The 16,626-nt window shown below is 48.0% G+C and overlaps 2 protein-coding genes across 2 annotated transcripts; one reads left to right on the top strand and one right to left on the bottom strand.

Moving 5' to 3' along the window:
- Positions 1 to 8,496: 8,496 nt before the first annotated feature.
- LOC125513960 (protein ROLLING AND ERECT LEAF 2-like) lies at positions 8,497 to 10,746 on the top strand. The gene is made up of 2 exons (XM_048679195.1): positions 8,497 to 9,312; positions 9,422 to 10,746. Exons 1-2 carry the CDS (start codon positions 8,799 to 8,801, stop codon positions 10,606 to 10,608), a joined length of 1,701 nt encoding a protein of 566 aa, XP_048535152.1. The 5' UTR covers positions 8,497 to 8,798; the 3' UTR covers positions 10,609 to 10,746.
- A 133-nt stretch (positions 10,747 to 10,879) lies between these two features.
- On the bottom strand, positions 10,880 to 15,124 carry LOC125513961 (ubiquitin carboxyl-terminal hydrolase 3). The gene is made up of 9 exons (XM_048679196.1): positions 14,920 to 15,124; positions 14,665 to 14,796; positions 14,516 to 14,569; positions 12,847 to 12,952; positions 12,176 to 12,234; positions 12,013 to 12,087; positions 11,726 to 11,774; positions 11,554 to 11,630; positions 10,880 to 11,174 (listed from the first exon to the last, which is right to left on the bottom strand). The coding sequence occupies exons 1-9, from the start codon at positions 14,968 to 14,970 to the stop codon at positions 11,091 to 11,093; spliced, it is 687 nt and encodes a 228-aa protein (XP_048535153.1). The 5' UTR covers positions 14,971 to 15,124; the 3' UTR covers positions 10,880 to 11,090.
- Between the last annotated feature and the right edge of the window lie 1,502 nt (positions 15,125 to 16,626).

The following is a 16,626-nucleotide window of genomic DNA, read 5'->3' as shown; positions in this document are numbered from 1 at the left end:
AGAGGTTTAGTCAACGGATCTGCTACATTCAGGTCCGTATGTACTTTACAAATATCTATGTCTCCATCTTGAACATTTTCACGAATGGAGTTGAAGCGACGCTTGATGTGCCTTGTCTTCTTGTGAAACCTGGGCTCCTTGGCAAGAGCAATAGCTCCAGTGTTGTCACAGAAGAGCTTGATCGGCCCCGACGCATTGGGTATGACTCCTAGGTCGGTGATGAACTCCTTCACCCAAATTGCTTCATGCGCTGCCTCCGAGGCTGCCATGTACTCCGCTTCACATGTAGATCCCGCCACGACGCTCTGCTTGCAACTGCACCAGCTTACTGCCCCACCATTCAAAATATACACGTATCCGGTTTGTGACTTAGAGTCATCCAGATCTGTGTCGAAGCTAGCATCGACGTAACCCTTTACGACGAGCTCTTCGTCACCTCCATAAACGAGAAACATTTCCTTAGTCCTTTTCAGGTACTTCAGGATATTCTTGACCGCTGTCCAGTGTTCCTTGCCGGGATTACTTTGGTACCTACCTACCAAACTTACGGCAAGGTTTACATCAGGTCTGGTACACAGCATGGCATACATAATAGAACCTATGGCTGAGGCATAGGGGATGACACTCATCTCTTCTATATCTTCTGCCGTGGTCGGACATTGAGCTGAGCTCAATTTCACACCTTGCAACACAGGCAAGAACCCCTTCTTAGACTGATCCATATTGAACTTCTTCAATATCTTATCAAGGTATGTGCTTTGTGAAAGACCTATGAGGCGTCTTGATCTATCTCTATAGATCTTGATGCCTAATATATAAGCAGCTTCTCCAAGGTCCTTCATTGAAAAACTCTTATTCAAGTAGGCCTTAATGCTGTCCAAGAGTTCTATATCATTTCCCATCAAAAGTATGTCATCTACATATAATATGAGAAATGCTACAGAGCTCCCACTCACTTTCTTGTAAACGCAGGCTTCTCCATAAGTCTGCGTAAACCCAAACGCTTTGATCATCTCATCAAAGCGAATGTTCCAACTCCGAGATGCTTGCACCAGCCCATAAATCGAGCGTTGGAGCTTGCACACCTTGTCAGCATACTTAGGATCGACAAAACCTTCCGGCTGCATCATATACAATTCTTCCTTAAGGAAACCATTAAGGAATGCCGTTTTGACGTCCATTTGCCATATTTCATAATCATAGAATGCGGCAATTGCTAACATGATTCGGACGGACTTCAGCTTCGCTACCGGTGAGAAAGTCTCATCGTAGTCAACCCCTTGAACTTGTCGATAACCCTTAGCGACAAGCCGAGCTTTATAGATGGTCACATTACCATCCGCGTCTGTCTTCTTCTTAAAGATCCATTTATTTTCTATGGCTCGCCGATCATCGGGCAAGTCAGTCAAAGTCCATACTTCGTTTTCATACATGGATCCTATCTCGGATTTCATGGCTTCCAGCCATTTGTCGGAATCCGGGCCCGCCATCGCTTCTTCATAGTTCGAAGGTTCACCGTTGTCTAACAACATGATTTCCAAGACAGGGTTGCCGTACCACTCTGGTGCGGAACGTGTCCTTGTGGACCTTCGAATTTCAGTAGGAGCTTGATCAGAAGTATCTTGATCATCATCATTAACTTCCTCTCTAGTCGGTGCAGGCACCTCAGGAACATTTTCTTGAGTTGCGCCATTTTCCGGTTCAAGAGGTAATACTTCATCAAGTTCTACTTTCCTCCCACTTACTTCTTTCGAGAGAAACTCTTTCTCTAGAAAGGATCCATTCTTGGCAACAAAGATCTTGCCTTCGGATCTGAGGTAGAAGGTATACCCAATAGTTTCTTTAGGGTATCCTATGAAGACGCATTTTTCCGACTTGGGTTCGAGCTTTTCAGGTTGAAGTTTCTTGACATAAGCATCGCATCCCCAAACTTTTAGAAACGACAGCTTAGGTTTCTTCCCAAACCATAATTCAACGGTGTCGTCTCAACGGATTTCGACGGAGCCCTATTTAAAGTGAATGCGGCAGTCTCTAAAGCATAGCCCCAAAAAGATAGCGGTAAATCGGTAAGAGACATCATAGATCGCACCATATCTAATAGAGTGCGATTACGACGTTCGGACACACCATTACGCTGAGGTGTTCCAGGCGGCGTGAGTTGTGAAACTATTCCATATTTTCTTAAGTGTGTGCCAAATTCGTGACTCAAGTATTCTCCTCCACGATCTGATCGTAGAAACTTGATTTTCCTGTCACGTTGATTCTCAACCTCACTCTGAAATTCCTTGAACTTTTCAAAGGTTCTCAGACTTGTGTTTCATTAAGTAGACATACCCATATCTACTCAAGTCATCAGTGAGGGTGAGAACATAACGATAGCCACCGCGAGCCTCAACACTCATTGGACCGCACACATCAGTATGTATGATTTCCAATAAGTTGGTTGCTCGCTCCATTGTTCCTGAGAACGGAGTCTTGGTCATTTTACCCATGAGGCATGGTTCGCACGTGTCAAATGATTCGTAATCAAGAGACTCTAAAAGTCCATCTGCATGGAGCTTCTTCATGCGTTTGACACCTATGTGACCAAGGCGGCAGTGCCACAAGTATGTGGGACTATCATTATCAATCTTACATCTTTTGGTACTCACACTATGAACATGTGTAGCATTACGCTCGAGATTCATTAAGAATAAACCATTCACCATCGGAGCATGACCATAAAACATATCTCTCATATAAATAGAACAACCATTATTCTCGGATTTAAATGAGTAGCCATCTCGAATTAAACGAGATCCTGATACAATGTTCATGCTCAAAGCTGGCACTAAATAACAATTATTAAGGTTTAAAACTAATCCCGAAGGTAAATGTAGAGGTAGCGTGCCGACGGCGATCACATTGACCTTGGAACCATTCCCGACGCGCATCGTCACCTCGTCCTTCGCCAGTCTCCGCTTATTCCGCAGCTCCTGCTTTGAGTTACAAATGTGAGCAACTGCACCGGTATCAAATACCCAGGAGCTACTACGAGTACTGGTAAGGTACACATCAATTACATGTATATCACATATACCTTTCGTGATGCCGGCCTTCTTGTCCGCTAAGTATTTGGGGCAGTTCCGCTTCCAGTGACCACTTCCCTTGCAATAAAAGCACTCAGTCTCGGGCTTGGGTCCATTCTTTGGCTTCTTCCCGGCAGCTTGCTTCCGGGCGCGGCAACTCCCTTGCCGTCCTTCTTGAAGGCTTTCTTACCCTTGCCCTTCTTGAACTTAGTGGTTTTATTCACCATCAACACTTGATGTTCCTTTTTGACTTCTACCTCTGCTGATTTCAGCATTGCAAATACTTCAGGAATGGTCTTTTCCATCCCCTGCATATTGAAGTTCATCACAAAGCTCTTGTAGCTCGGTGGAAGCGACTGAAGGATTCTGTCAATGACCGCGTCATCCGGGAGATTAACTCCCAGCTGAGTCAAGCGGTTATGCAACCCAGACATAGTGAGTATGTGCTCACTGACAGAACTGTTTTCCTCCATCTTACAGCTGAAGAACTTGTCGGAGACTTGATATCTCTCGACCCGGGCATGAGCTTGGAAAACCATTTTCAGCTCTTCGAACATCTCATATGCTCCGTGTCTCTCAAAACGCTTTTGGAGCCCCGGCTCTAAGCTGTAAAGCATGCCGCACTGAACGAGGGAGTAGTCATCAGTACGTGCCTGCCAAGCGTTCATAACGTCTTGTTCTGCAGGGAGAACAGGTGCGTCACCTAGCGGTGCTTGTAGGACATAATCTTTCTTGGCAGCTATGAGGATGATCCTCAGGTTCGGACCCAGTCCGTGTAGTTGCTGCCATCGTCTTTCAGCTTGGTTTTCTCTAGGAACGCGTTGAAGTTGAGGACTACGTTGGCCATTTGATCTACAAGACATATTGTAAAATTTTAGACTAAGTTCATGATAATTAAGTTCATCTAATCAAATTATTCAATGAACTCCCACTTAGATAGACATCCCTCCAGTAATCTAAGTATAACATGATCCGAGTTAACTAGGCCGTGTCCGATCATCACGTGAGACGGACTAGTCAACATCGGTGAACATCTTCATGTTGATCGTATCTTCTATACGACTCATGCTCGACCTTTCGGTCTTCTGTGTTCCGAGGCCATGTCTGTACATGCTAGGCTCGTCAAGTCAACCTAAGTGTTTGCATGTGTAAATCTGTCTTACACCCGTTGTATGTGAACGTTAGAATCTATCACACCCGATCATCACGTGGTGCTTCGAAACAACGAACTGTCGCAACGGTGCACAGTTAGGGGGAACACTTTCTTGAAATTATTATGAGGGATCATCTTATTTACTACCGTCGTTCTAAGTAAACAAGATGCAAAAACATGATAAACATCACATGCAATCAAATAATAATAGTGACATGATATGGCCAATATCACATAGCTCCTTTGATCTCCATCTTGGGGCTCCATGATCATCTTGTCACCGGCATGACACCATGATCTCCATCATCGTGTCTCCATGAAGTTGCTCGCCAACTATTACTTCTACTACTATGGCTAACACGTTTAGCAATAAAGTAAAGTAATTTACATGGCGTTTCTCAATGACACGCAGGTCATACAAAAAAATAAAGACAACTCCTATGGCTCCTGCCGGTTGTCATACTCATCGACATGCAAGTCGTGATTCCTATTACAATAGCATGAACATCTCATACATCACATATATATCATTCATCATTCATCACAACTTTGGCCATATCACATCACAGAACACTTGCTGCAAAAACAAGTTAGACGTCCTCTAATTGTTGTTGCAAGTTTTACGTGGCTGCAATAGGGTTCTAGCAAGAACGTTTTCTTACCTACGTGAAAGCCACAACGTGATTTGTCAACTTCTATTTACCCTTCATAAGGACCCTTTTCATCGAATCCGCTCCAACTAAAGTGGGAGAGACAGACACCCGCCAGCCACCTTATGCAACTAGTGCATGTTAGTCGGTGGAACCGGTCTCACGTAAGCGTACGTGTAAGGTTGGTCCGGGCCGCTTCATCCCACAATACCGCTGAAGCAAATAAGACTAGTAGCGGCAAGAAAGTTGACAACATCTACGCCCACAACAAATTGTGTTCTACTCGTGCAAAGAGAACTACGCATAGACCTAGCTCATGATGCCACTGTTGGGGAACGTTGCAGAAAACAAAAATTTTCCTACGGTTTCATCAAAATCTATTTAGGAGTTCATCTAGCAACGAGTGATCGGATTGCATCTACATACCTTTGTAGATCACGCGCGGAAGCGTTCAAAGAACGGGGATGAGGAAGGCGTACTCGACGTGATCCAAATCACCGGAGATCCTAGCGCCGAACGGACGGCACCTCCGTGTTCAACACACGTACGGTCAGCGTGACGTCTCCTCCTTCTTGATCCAGCAAGGGGAAGGAGAGGTTGAGGAAGATGGCTCCAGCAGCAGCACGACGGCGTGGTGGTGGTGGAGCTGCAGTACTCCGTCAGGGCTTCGCCAAGCTCTACGGAGGAGGAGGAGGTGTTGGAGAGGGAGAGGGAGGCACCAAAGGCAAAGGTAAGAGGTCCTCCATCCCCCCCACTATATATAGGGGGGCCTAGGGGGGGGGCGCCGGCCCTAGGAGATGCAATCTCCTAGGGGGGCGGCGGCCAAGGGGTGGGGGGCTTGCCCCCCAAGCAAGGGGGCGCCCCCCTTTAGGGTTTCCCCCACCCTAGGCGCATGGGCCCTAGGGGAAGTGGCGCCCCAGCCCATTTGGGCTGGATCCCTTCCCACTTCAGCCCATGGGGCCCTCCGGGATAGGTGGCCCCACCCGGTGGACCCCCGGGACCCTTCCGGTGGTCCCGGTACAATACCGGTGACCCCGAAACTTGTCCCGATGGCCGAAATAGCACTTCCTATATATAATTCTTTACCTCCGGACCATTCCGGAACTCCTCGTGACGTCCGGGATCTCATCCGGGACTCCGAACAACATTTCGGGTTACTGCATATACATATCCCTACAACCCTAGCGTCACCGAACCTTAAGTGTGTAGACCCTACGGGTTCGGGAGACATGTAGACATGACCGAGATCGCTCTCCGGTCAATAACCAACAGCGGGATCTGGATACCCATGTTGGCTCCCACATGCTCCTCGATGATCTCATCGGATGAACCACGATGTCGAGGATTCAAGCAACCCCGTATACAATTCCCTTTGTCAATCGAATCGGTATGTTACTTGCCCGAGATTCGATCGTCGGTATCCCAATACCTCGTTCAATCTCGTTACCGGCAAGTCACTTTACTCGTACCGTAATGCATGATCCCGTGACCAGACACTTGGTCACTTTGAGCTCATTATGATGATGCATTACCGAGTGGGCCCAGTGATACCTCTCCATCATACGGAGTGACAAATCCCAGTCTTGATCCGTGTCAACCCAACAGACACTTTCGGAGATACCCGTAGTATACCTTTATAGTCACCCAGTTACGTTGTGACGTTTGGTACACCCAAAGCACTCCTACGGTATCCGGGAGTTACACGATCTCATGGTCTAAGGAAAAGATACTTGACATTGGAAAACTCTAGCAAACGAACTATACGATCTTGTGCTATGTTTAGGATTGGGTCTTGTCCATCACATCATTCTCCTAATGATGTGATCTCGTTATCAATGACAACCAATGTCCATAGTCAGGAAATCATGACTATCTGTTGATTAACGAGCTAGTCAACTAGAGGCTTACTAGGGACATGTTGGTGTCTAAGTATTCACACATGTATTACGATTTCCGGATAACACAATTATAGCATGAATAAAAGACAATTATCATGAACAAGGAAATATAATAATAATCCTTTTATTATTGCCTCTAGGGCATATTTCCAACAGCGAGGCGTCCTCATGCTGATCTGTATCCGTGCCATCAGTTATTGCAAGCAGCGGTTTTGCATTCCCCTTTGCATCCCTAAGGACGCCTGCACCTTCATCCATATTTAATCTCTTCTTTGGAACCTTGTCCACTTCCATTCTGCCGCCGGTGATCTTCACCGGGCTTGATGCGGTGTCCGCTATCTCTGGGTCGACTGGTTCCTGCTCAGTAACCGGCCTCCCCATCTTAGGACTCCCGTCCCCTCTAGAATCTAGGCCTGACGACCTACTCGGGCGTGTGTCTGAACGAGGCCTTCCAGGATTGTCAGCATAAAGCCAATCCCCGAACTTGAGCGATTTCTCATCGTGAACTCCCAATCCACATTCTTTATGCTCATGGCCAACAAGGCCGCAGAACTTGCAAAACCTAGCAAGTTTTTCATAGCAGACCGGGAAAACTTGACGTTCTTTGCCCCGGACAATACTCACAAATTTTGTAAGGGCCTGACGGATGTCATGTTTGACCCTCACCCGTATGTAATCACCTTGTGTGTTCCCATTGAGACGCATCTCCATGATTTCTCCTGCCCCTTTCAACAGCTTCTCCACAATTTTCTGCTTGCAATATGGATCGGGGAGCTTGCGGATTTGCAGCCATATAGGCATATGCACCATCTCTACTTCCTCCGCTCTACTGAATCCATCATACGGACACATAAGCACTGCCATGTTGTTGCGGAACAACCATGGACCTTGCAACATAATTCTTTCCCAATCCCCCAGACAAGACGCCTGGACGACGAACCGCTTTGGGCCAACCGGCCGAAATCTCACACTTTGCGCAAGATTCCACGCCGCTCTCATGTCTCTGTAGAAAGCGGCTGGGCTGAAATCTTTGTTTGTATGAACCCTAGCAAGGGCCAACCAGCGCACACTTTCCTGTATCTTGGGATCATCCTCATCAATCTCCACATCGACGAACTCTTCATCATTGAGATCCAGTTGCTCGAAGAAGTCTCCGAGATCCGATCTTGCAGCCGCGTCAAAGTCGCCGCCGCTCGTACCTGAGTTGGCATCTGAAGGAGACGCCATCGTCTGCCACCGTTCCCGTCGCTCGCACCACGCAGCCGATGTCGTGCGTAGGCCAGAGGTAGATCGTAAAATGATCAGGGCAGCCGGGATCCAATTGTATGCGGGTATAGACTCAAAGGCGACAAGAAATCGCCTAGGAGGAGGAAAACCCTAGACCGAAGGCCTAGGGGAGGTATTGATTGTATCTATCTATCTATCTATCTAAAGTTACGTGAAGCGCGCGCATTTGGTCCGTCTACGTACACAGCACTCGCGCTCCCGAACCGACACTGAATCAGCAAAACGAAGACCGGGAGATAGATAGTGCGTGTCTGCATACACTCACTCACCCTGCTCTCCAAAGCGCGCCAAATAATTAAGCAGCAGCGGTATAGTACGTGGCCGCGAGCTTCTGGTGTACCAACCAAACCCCCGAAATACATCCATCCGAACAAGCGAAACGCGCGCTCCTTTTTCTCCTACCACTTTCCTTAGCAGTATCATTCTTCCCCCAGCTTTGCCTTTCGCCTTTCTTATGCTGACTGACTGATCGTTCATAAACAACAACGCGCCGCCCCGCCGATCGACACCGACCGATAATCAATCACGTCCCTCAAGGAAGCCTTCTACTAGCACACAATACCACACCTATATATCGCGATCCTTACTTAGCTTAGCTCAACTTCCCGAGCTCCGCATCCTCTCCAGTGTGTGCTCGCCGCTCATAGCCAGGCTCACTCTCACTCCCACTCCCGTCGATCGAGAGCCTCCTCCTCCATCCACCCCTCCACGGCAGCTCCTGCTCGCGAAGCGAACGCGGGCAATGGGGATGGCGTGGTCGCGCCAGCAGGGGGACGCGGCCCGCGCGGCGGCGCGGGAGCACACGAGGCGGTGCAGGGAGCGGCGCCGGCTCATGCGGGAGGCGGTGCGGGCGCGGCGCCAGCTCGCGGCCTCGCACGCCGGCTACCTCGGCTCGCTCGGCCTCGTGGCGTCCGCGCTCACCCACTTCGCGCTCGGCGAGCCGCTCCCGGTGTCCGACCACACCCCTCCCGCCGTGCTCGTGCACCGCCCGGCGCCCGCCCCCTCCACGCCGCCGCCGCTCCTCCGCTCCATCCAGCCGGCGCAGCAGGACGGCGCTGCCGCTGCCGCTGCCGAGGCGCCTCCCGCCGCCGCGCGGACGGAGGGCGGCGTCGTTGGCGGGGAGGACCTGCGGGTGGCCGTGAGGCACCGGAGCCTCGCGGAGGTCGCCGCGGGGCTGGAGGAGTACTTCCTCAGGGCTACCGCCGCCGGCGACCCGGTGTCGAAACTCCTCGAGGCCGGCAACGCCGAGTACAGTGGTGAACCACCCTGCTGCCTGAGTGTCTCGCAAACCTCCACTTGCCAGCGTCGCACGTGTGAGACATTCGAAGCTGACATTTAACAGAGTGCATGTGAAATATTCTGCAGGTGGAGCGAGCAGCTTCTTTGGCGTGCTTTGCTGCATGTCGTCGTCGTCGTCGCCGTCAGTTTCGCACGACGGGGTCGACGGCATGCACGACCGGATCGGCAAGCGGCATAGCTCCACACTGCAGCAGCTCATGGTCTGGGAGAAGAAGCTGTACAAGGAGGTGAAGGCGAGGGAGCGGCTGCAGGTCCGCCACGACAAGAAGCTGGCGGCGCTCCGGGACCAGGAGTACAGCAGGAAGATCAACGTGGACATCCAGAAGCTCAAGGGCGCGTGGGACAGGGCGCGCGCGCAGCTCGCCACGGCGTCCGAGGCCGCGCACGCCGGCTCCGAAGCCATCTCCGAGCTCCGGGACACCCACCTCGCGCGCCAGGTGCTGGGGCTCTGCCACGCCACGCGCGACATGTGGAAGGCCATGCGCCAGCACCACGAGGCGCAGTGCCTGATAGCGCAGCAGCTGCGCGGGCTCAGCGGCCGGACGTCCATGGACGCGACCACGGAGATCCAGCACGGGGCGACGCGGGCGCTGGAGGCCGCCATGTCGGCCTGGTGCGCCGCGCTGGGCCACCTGGCCAAGCACCAGCGCGACTACGTCGCCGCCCTGCACGGCTGGCTCAAGCTGACGTTGGCGCCGTCCGCGGACGGCGCCCCGGCCTCCCCCGTCGCCGTGGAGCTCGCCGCCTTCGTCGACCGGTGGAGGCAGGCGCTGGACGGCGTGCACTGCGCCGAGGTGCTCAAGTCCATCAAGAACTTCGCCGGTGCCACCCACGCGCTGTACGCGCACCAGGGCGACGAGCTCCGGGCGGCGCGCCGGGTGGCGCAGTGCACCCGCGAGCTGGACCGCAAGTCCCGGATGCTGCGGCAGGTGGAGAAGAGCCACTACGACTCGTACGCGCCGGCGGGGCTCGCGCTGTGGAACCGGGGGCGGCACTGGATGGAGCACGACATGCGGCAGGTGCACCACGCGCACAACGAGGTGGTGCAGCGCAAGGAGGAGATCGACGCGTGCCGGAGGAAGCTCGAGGGCGAGATGAAGAGGCACGCCATGGCCATCGACGCCACCAGGTCCTCGGCGGTCGCCGGCGTGCAGAGGACGCTGCCGGCGGTGTTCCAGGCCATGGCCACCTTCTCGGCGTCGCTTGCCACCGCTCTCGACGCGGTGTGCAGACACGGCAGCGACGTGCAGTAGTCGCATACAGTACATACTACGTTTGTTTTGGAGATATTTCCTTTCTACACACTGTATAAGATTTTAGTTCTTGTAGGGTTTTGAAATATGAAAGAAATGCGAGAGCAAAACAGAGATAACCGAGTTGTGACTTCTTTTTCATGACTGTTTCAGCTGGATTTTATGGCATAACTATAAATTGTGTATTTGAATAGAAATGCATTCCCTCATCTTGCGTCTAAAGCTGCCGTCGGTTTGATAGGAATAAGAACGATAAAAGGCACCAAAAGTATATAGTAGACATTTTTCAATCCAGCAACTAATACTCCTTTTTTATTTCTGATACAAAAGCCAGAAGACAAAGACATAACTTTTGCACAAAGAGCACAGTTTACTTTTAGGCAACAAGTCTCTGTTTTTCCGACGGGCTATGCTGACTATCAGGCACCAGCCCATGAGAATGGAAAAGACCAAGCCTATCCATTCCACCTTACATCACCGATTCACTGTTTTGAAAGAACCATGACGTTGAAGTTCAACGAGTTAGGGTTCGTCGCAATTCTGGCCTTGATGACTTTTGCAGCATCCTGAGAACAGATTTTAAAAAAAATCCACGGTTATTAAGTTCAAATATAGAGGGAATCAACCAAATCCAGAAATTAAAACTACTATAGAATGAAGGCATCAGAAAAGATGAGGAAATGTTTGCTGAAAACCAAGTTCAATACTGAGCATATTTTACTAATTTAGGATGTACCAATGTGCAGATATAATTTACAACTTCCATTTAGAAATAAGAAAACAGTGACAAACTTTTTGATAAAACAAACTGCTAACAGGACAATAGAAAAAGCAAACCAATATCGGAAATGCTAAAAATCTGAAATCAGATTTGTCAGTCCAATAATATAAGCACTCTTTTATGTCATATAAGTATAAAATAGAAGATGGGGACGAATATTTGACCTGCAGCAAGGTCTCAGGTGATGAAGGGCCATGAGATATCGGTTTTGATTTTCGTCCATCAAGCTCATAAAGTTCACCTGTTGCATGCCAAAACAAATTACATATTTGTTAGCCAACAGATAACTACTGCCAATAATATTTTAGTATTAAAGTAGGCTAGTGTGCTACCTACCATCAACACAGGAGAAACAGACAAAATGTTCATTCACCTCAACGTTTACCTGCACAAGGAAGACAATTGGTAAAAGGCGCACATTCCAACCTCAAATTTGAGGATAGCTTTGATATGGTTGTATTTCCTACCATCACTATTTTGGACAAGGCAAATCGCCCTAAAGGCCCATTTAAACTTATTTTTCCATAACTGAAGTGTGGTACTATCATAATGTAATTGGTTATTCCTTGCAAAGCCGAGTATATTTAGTGGACAATCAATAAGAATGGGATGAGAGTGGTTACGTCAGTGTCACCAGCAGTAGCAGCAACAAAATGAGCACCCTCCATCTCATCATCCTCCTCAAGAAAGACAGCACGCTAAAGATAGCAAACATGTTGTGCATGAGGATAATACATAAGTTCATTACGGAGATATCAATGAATTTATCTATTTCCAGATACTAACCTGAACTGGATCCATGTCAGCTGTTTGTTTATAAAACCTATCAAAATAAGATCCCTCAACTGCAAAGAAGAAAGGAGTCAATAAATCTTGTGAAATGCATATATATTAGCAGATGCGTTTAATGTGCTAGAAAGTTAGATCAGGATATGAACTATTGAGTTGGGTATATGCTGAAAATCATGTGAAATAGTCATAAAACTCATTACTCCCTCCGATCGATATTACTTGTCGCTGAAATTGATGTATCTAGACATATTTCAGTGCTAGATACATCCGTTTGAGCGACAAGTAATATGGATCGGAGGGAGTACTATTTCTTCTTTTACATTTGCTGATCATCTACTCTCAATTCTCAACACAGTCAAGCCACTTTCACTACATCCTATGTAACCTTTTGCCCATTTTAGTAAAAGCAGCAAAACAGGGGATGCTTTGAAGTTCAAAAACCAGGTGCAACTAATTTATATTATGACCAAACCAAGCAGAGTGTTGGATGCTTGCCATATTGTTTGGGAATACTTGAAAAAATATTGAATCACTGAGAAAGCATAACTTGATTAAAGTTTTTCTGTCTATTGGATTGTTGCTAACTGGCAGCTTTCCTTCTGTGCAATAGTAGCCCATAGAATGCAGCGCATTATCTAAGTGTAATGAAAAGTCGCAACAATTACCCAGCTTGATGTCGGATGCAGCATTCCCTATTGCATGAATAACACCAACTGTTCCACAAGCGTTGCCAACAGTCTGTTTTGTAAAGTACACCTTCTTGCTTGAATCCTACATACCAAGTTAAAGTTATTGGATTAGAAAGGTAAACCTTATCTGCATACACCCCACCACTTGATAATATTTTTCCCGCCATAACAGATCTCAATATTTGAACATGTGCTCAAGTTCCAGTGACCTGCAAACTAATGTGCAGTTTGACATCATGCACAAGTGAAATAAAAGAGAATTTGGATCTATCTACTGTTTACTGGCACTCTCAACATGCAGGATAGATCAAGAAAATAATACAGGCAAGACCCTATAAAGAGGAATCAAGGGTGAAACATTGTTTACTGAATAACACGCTGAAAAATGCAATATAGACAGGGTATCAAAAAGCCTCCGGTGACGTGAAATATGATTGGCAGAATAAAGGCTTGATTTGTTGTTGCTGAACTGTTATGTGTTGTGCTTATTTAACAATCCGTTGTAGAAAATTAGCCACAAAAGCAGACAAAAGAGGGTCAAACAGACACTAAAATAAGTAAAACCACAAAGCAAGACAAAAAGATAATGGTAATCCACAACAATGCCAAACATGGCCAAGATCTGTTGTGTTTGATTATGCATTCTCTCTCTGAAGGCTATGGTGCAAAACTAAGCGACAGTACACACAGGTGACCAACATAGCAATCATTGTAGCTTGGATAAATGTCATGCCACACTTCGTATATGTGGTAAGTTGGCAAGTTACCAAATATTAGTAAGGCACAATGCACACAGGCTCAAAAGAATAATATCCTTATCCTAATCTGTTGTAGGCTTGTAGCACATCTAACTCGAGTATGGCAAACAAAGTGTTTTCAACCTAAAATGCCTATAATTTATGTGATTGCAGAATAACTAGGATAATGGCTTGATTAAATTGTAAAGTCAACATATACATTATACGACTCAGAACAATAGTCCGTATGGTTGCACTCAAAGAATTTATAATTCAACCCGTAACAAAAACTAAGCACTCAGTTCCACCCAAAATAATCTCTAAAGCAGGCCACTTATGCTTTGGTTGAGCACACATGATCCAGATTTCAGATTACAGATTTCATTGTCATACACTTATACCTGTAATATCAACAACAGAATAATGTGCCAGACTGTGGGTAGAGGGAAAGATCACAACTCAACAAGGAAAAAAAATCATAAACAACAACTGTTTGGTAAAATAGAAACAATAATTACCAAGATCAACATTTTTCTGGACCTCTGCAACAGTACAACATAAAAGAAGAAGGCATTGTCATGATGTTGTTGTAACACGACATTGTACAAGAAACATTCGCACCGCGGAACCAAGACTCTATTTCAGACAGCAGAGGTATAATAACCCCACAGAGATATTTAACCAAAAAAAGCAAAAATATAATGTCCCCGCTTTCTGTGAAAAACACCTGGTTAACAAAAGACCCTACCTCAAAGTTGGAAGGTATGCTAGCAAGACAGTTAAATTAGACCTTCTCTACCTAGGCACCGATCTAGGGTTAAAGGAGCACAACGTTGCTGAAGCATTCAGTCGAACACAGAAGGTGCGCTACGGAGGAACAAAAAGTAAACAGAACAACACGGCCGTACCTTGCCCCCTGCCGTCGAGGTGGCAGAAGCATCGTATTCCTCCACCTTCTCATCCTGCTCGCCCCGGAAAGCAACAAACCCATCACAATTCCGCATCGCATAATCGAAAGCGAAGAAGGCCTCTCGAGGGAGATCACGGGGAATTTTACCAGGGAGGTGAGCGGGTAGAGGAAGATGACGGCGAGGACGGGCTGGGGCACCATGGCGAGCAGCTCGTCGTCGAGGCCGTAGACGTCGCAGAACTGCGCCTCCCCCTCGGTGACTCCCAGTCCCCAGATGAACTGCAGGCATCGGCGCCAACACGCGGCGGAAGCGTCGTCTGTGAGCGAGAGCGCGCCCGAGACGAAAAGGAAGCAAAACCCTAGCACCGGGGGTGGGGGGAGGGGGGAGGAGGCCGTGCTCACCTGGTTCATGACGTCGGGGTTGGCCTCGAGCGGGATCCATCGCTTCCCCATCTTCTCTCGGCGCGCGTAGGAAGAAGAGAGAGGAGAGGCCGGGCGGCGCGTGGGCAGATTGGTGTGCGCTGCGCGGCGAAGCGGGGGCGCAGGTGGCGTGTGTTGACCGTGGTACAGCAGCAAACTTCCTTGGGAGTCCGAGCAGCTCTACTCGTGGGTGGTGGATCCTATATGACGCCTGCCGCTTCGCTGAAGCCAGAGGCGAAATGTGCCGGCCCATTCGGCGCGTATGATCTGCGTTCTGGCTTCGTTATGTTTTTTCGTTCGTGACCAGAAGCTGGTTTTCATTTGTTATTTTTCTGTGTGTTTTCTTTGGATTTTACCTTTTTCCTTTTCATATTTGTTTTTCCTTATTTTTTATCGTTTCTTTCTCAAATACACACTGAAATTTCATTAGTACACAGTAAACATTATCAAATACACACTGAACCTTTTTATATACAATTAACATTTTTATATGCATTGAACATTTTCAGTATATGATGAACTTTTTAATTATATGATGACATTTTTTAATACACACTAAACATTTTGAAATATACGGTGAACTTTTTATATATACACTGAACCTTTTTATATAAACACATACTGAATTTTGTAAAATATTTTTATCTTTTAAATAGGTTATCAAATATTTAGCTCCATAAAATCAACAATCGCTTTTTTGGAAGAAAACTAGGTAGAAAACCAAAGAGAGAAAAAATTGTGCCAGGGTGGGCCGACTCATTTTGCCATGCTTGCAGGCATATTGACACCCACAGATGTCATACAAGAGGTCTCCTTGTCGGAATTTGTGGCCAACAGGTTACCCCACCCAATAAATGGGCCTTGCACGGCCCGACACATGGAGGCCCGTTTATAAGCTGGTCGGGTTGTGCCTGCACATGAGACTCGCCTTCTGGAACGGACACAACTCATCAACTAAACATGTGGGGTGAGACTGGTTCTTCTTTCCTAAGTATTCTTTCAACCTGACTGAAAACAGACACCGATGATACCGTTAAGACGGGTACTCATAACACATCACGTGATATATGGAAAGCACCAGATATGTAAGCTCGTGGTTATGTCGGCACTACAGTATGTTGAACTCAACATCATCGGTAAAACTCGAGATACTTCTGTTGGGGAACGTATCATGCAATTTCAAAAAAAACTCCTAGGAGGTGCATAGCAACGAGAGGGGGAGAGTGTGTCCACGTACCCTCGTAGACCGAAAGCGGAAGCGTTAGGTTAACGTGGTTGATGTAGTTGAACGTCTTCACGATCCAACCGATCTAGTACCAAACGTACGACACCTCCGAGTTCAGCACACGTTCAGCTCGATGACGTCCCTCGAACTCTTGATCCAGTAGAGGGTCGAGGGAGAATTTCGTCAGCACGACGGCGTGGTGACAGTGATGGTGATGTGATCCACGCAGGGCTTCGCCTAAGCACTAAGTAAACCGTGGATAGAGACGTCGCACACGGCTTGGAACAATGGGTGTGTCTCCAAGGGGTGCCCTGCCCACGTATATAAAGGAGGGAGAGGAGGAGGCCGGCCACCAGGGGCGCGCCAAGGGGGGGGGTCCTACTAGGACTCCACTCCTAGTAGGATTCGCCCCCCCTCTTTTTTTCCTTCTCATGGAGGGGGAAAGAGGAAAGGGAGAGGGAAGA

This window comes from Triticum urartu, chromosome 6 (assembly GCF_003073215.2).
Source record: "Triticum urartu cultivar G1812 chromosome 6, Tu2.1, whole genome shotgun sequence".
Taxonomy (NCBI): Eukaryota; Viridiplantae; Streptophyta; class Magnoliopsida; order Poales; family Poaceae; genus Triticum; species Triticum urartu.
The sequence above is the reverse complement of the archived record's forward strand: the minus strand, read 5'-3'. Positions and strand labels throughout refer to the sequence as shown.

Coding starts and splice junctions, on each gene's coding strand:
- LOC125513961 (XM_048679196.1), bottom strand. CDS start 14,970: ATGGGGAAGCGATGGATCCCGCTCGAGGCCAACCCCGACGTCATGAAC. Junction 14,570..14,664: donor TCTACCCGCTCACCTCCCTG/GTAAAATTCCCC, acceptor CGGGGCGAGCAG/GATGAGAAGGTGGAGGAATA. Junction 11,175..11,553: donor CACCTGAGACCTTGCTGCAG/GTCAAATATTCG, acceptor ATCTGTTCTCAG/GATGCTGCAAAAGTCATCAA.
- LOC125513960 (XM_048679195.1), top strand. CDS start 8,799: ATGGGGATGGCGTGGTCGCGCCAGCAGGGGGACGCGGCCCGCGCGGCG. Junction 9,313..9,421: donor CGGCAACGCCGAGTACAGTG/GTGAACCACCCT, acceptor AATATTCTGCAG/GTGGAGCGAGCAGCTTCTTT.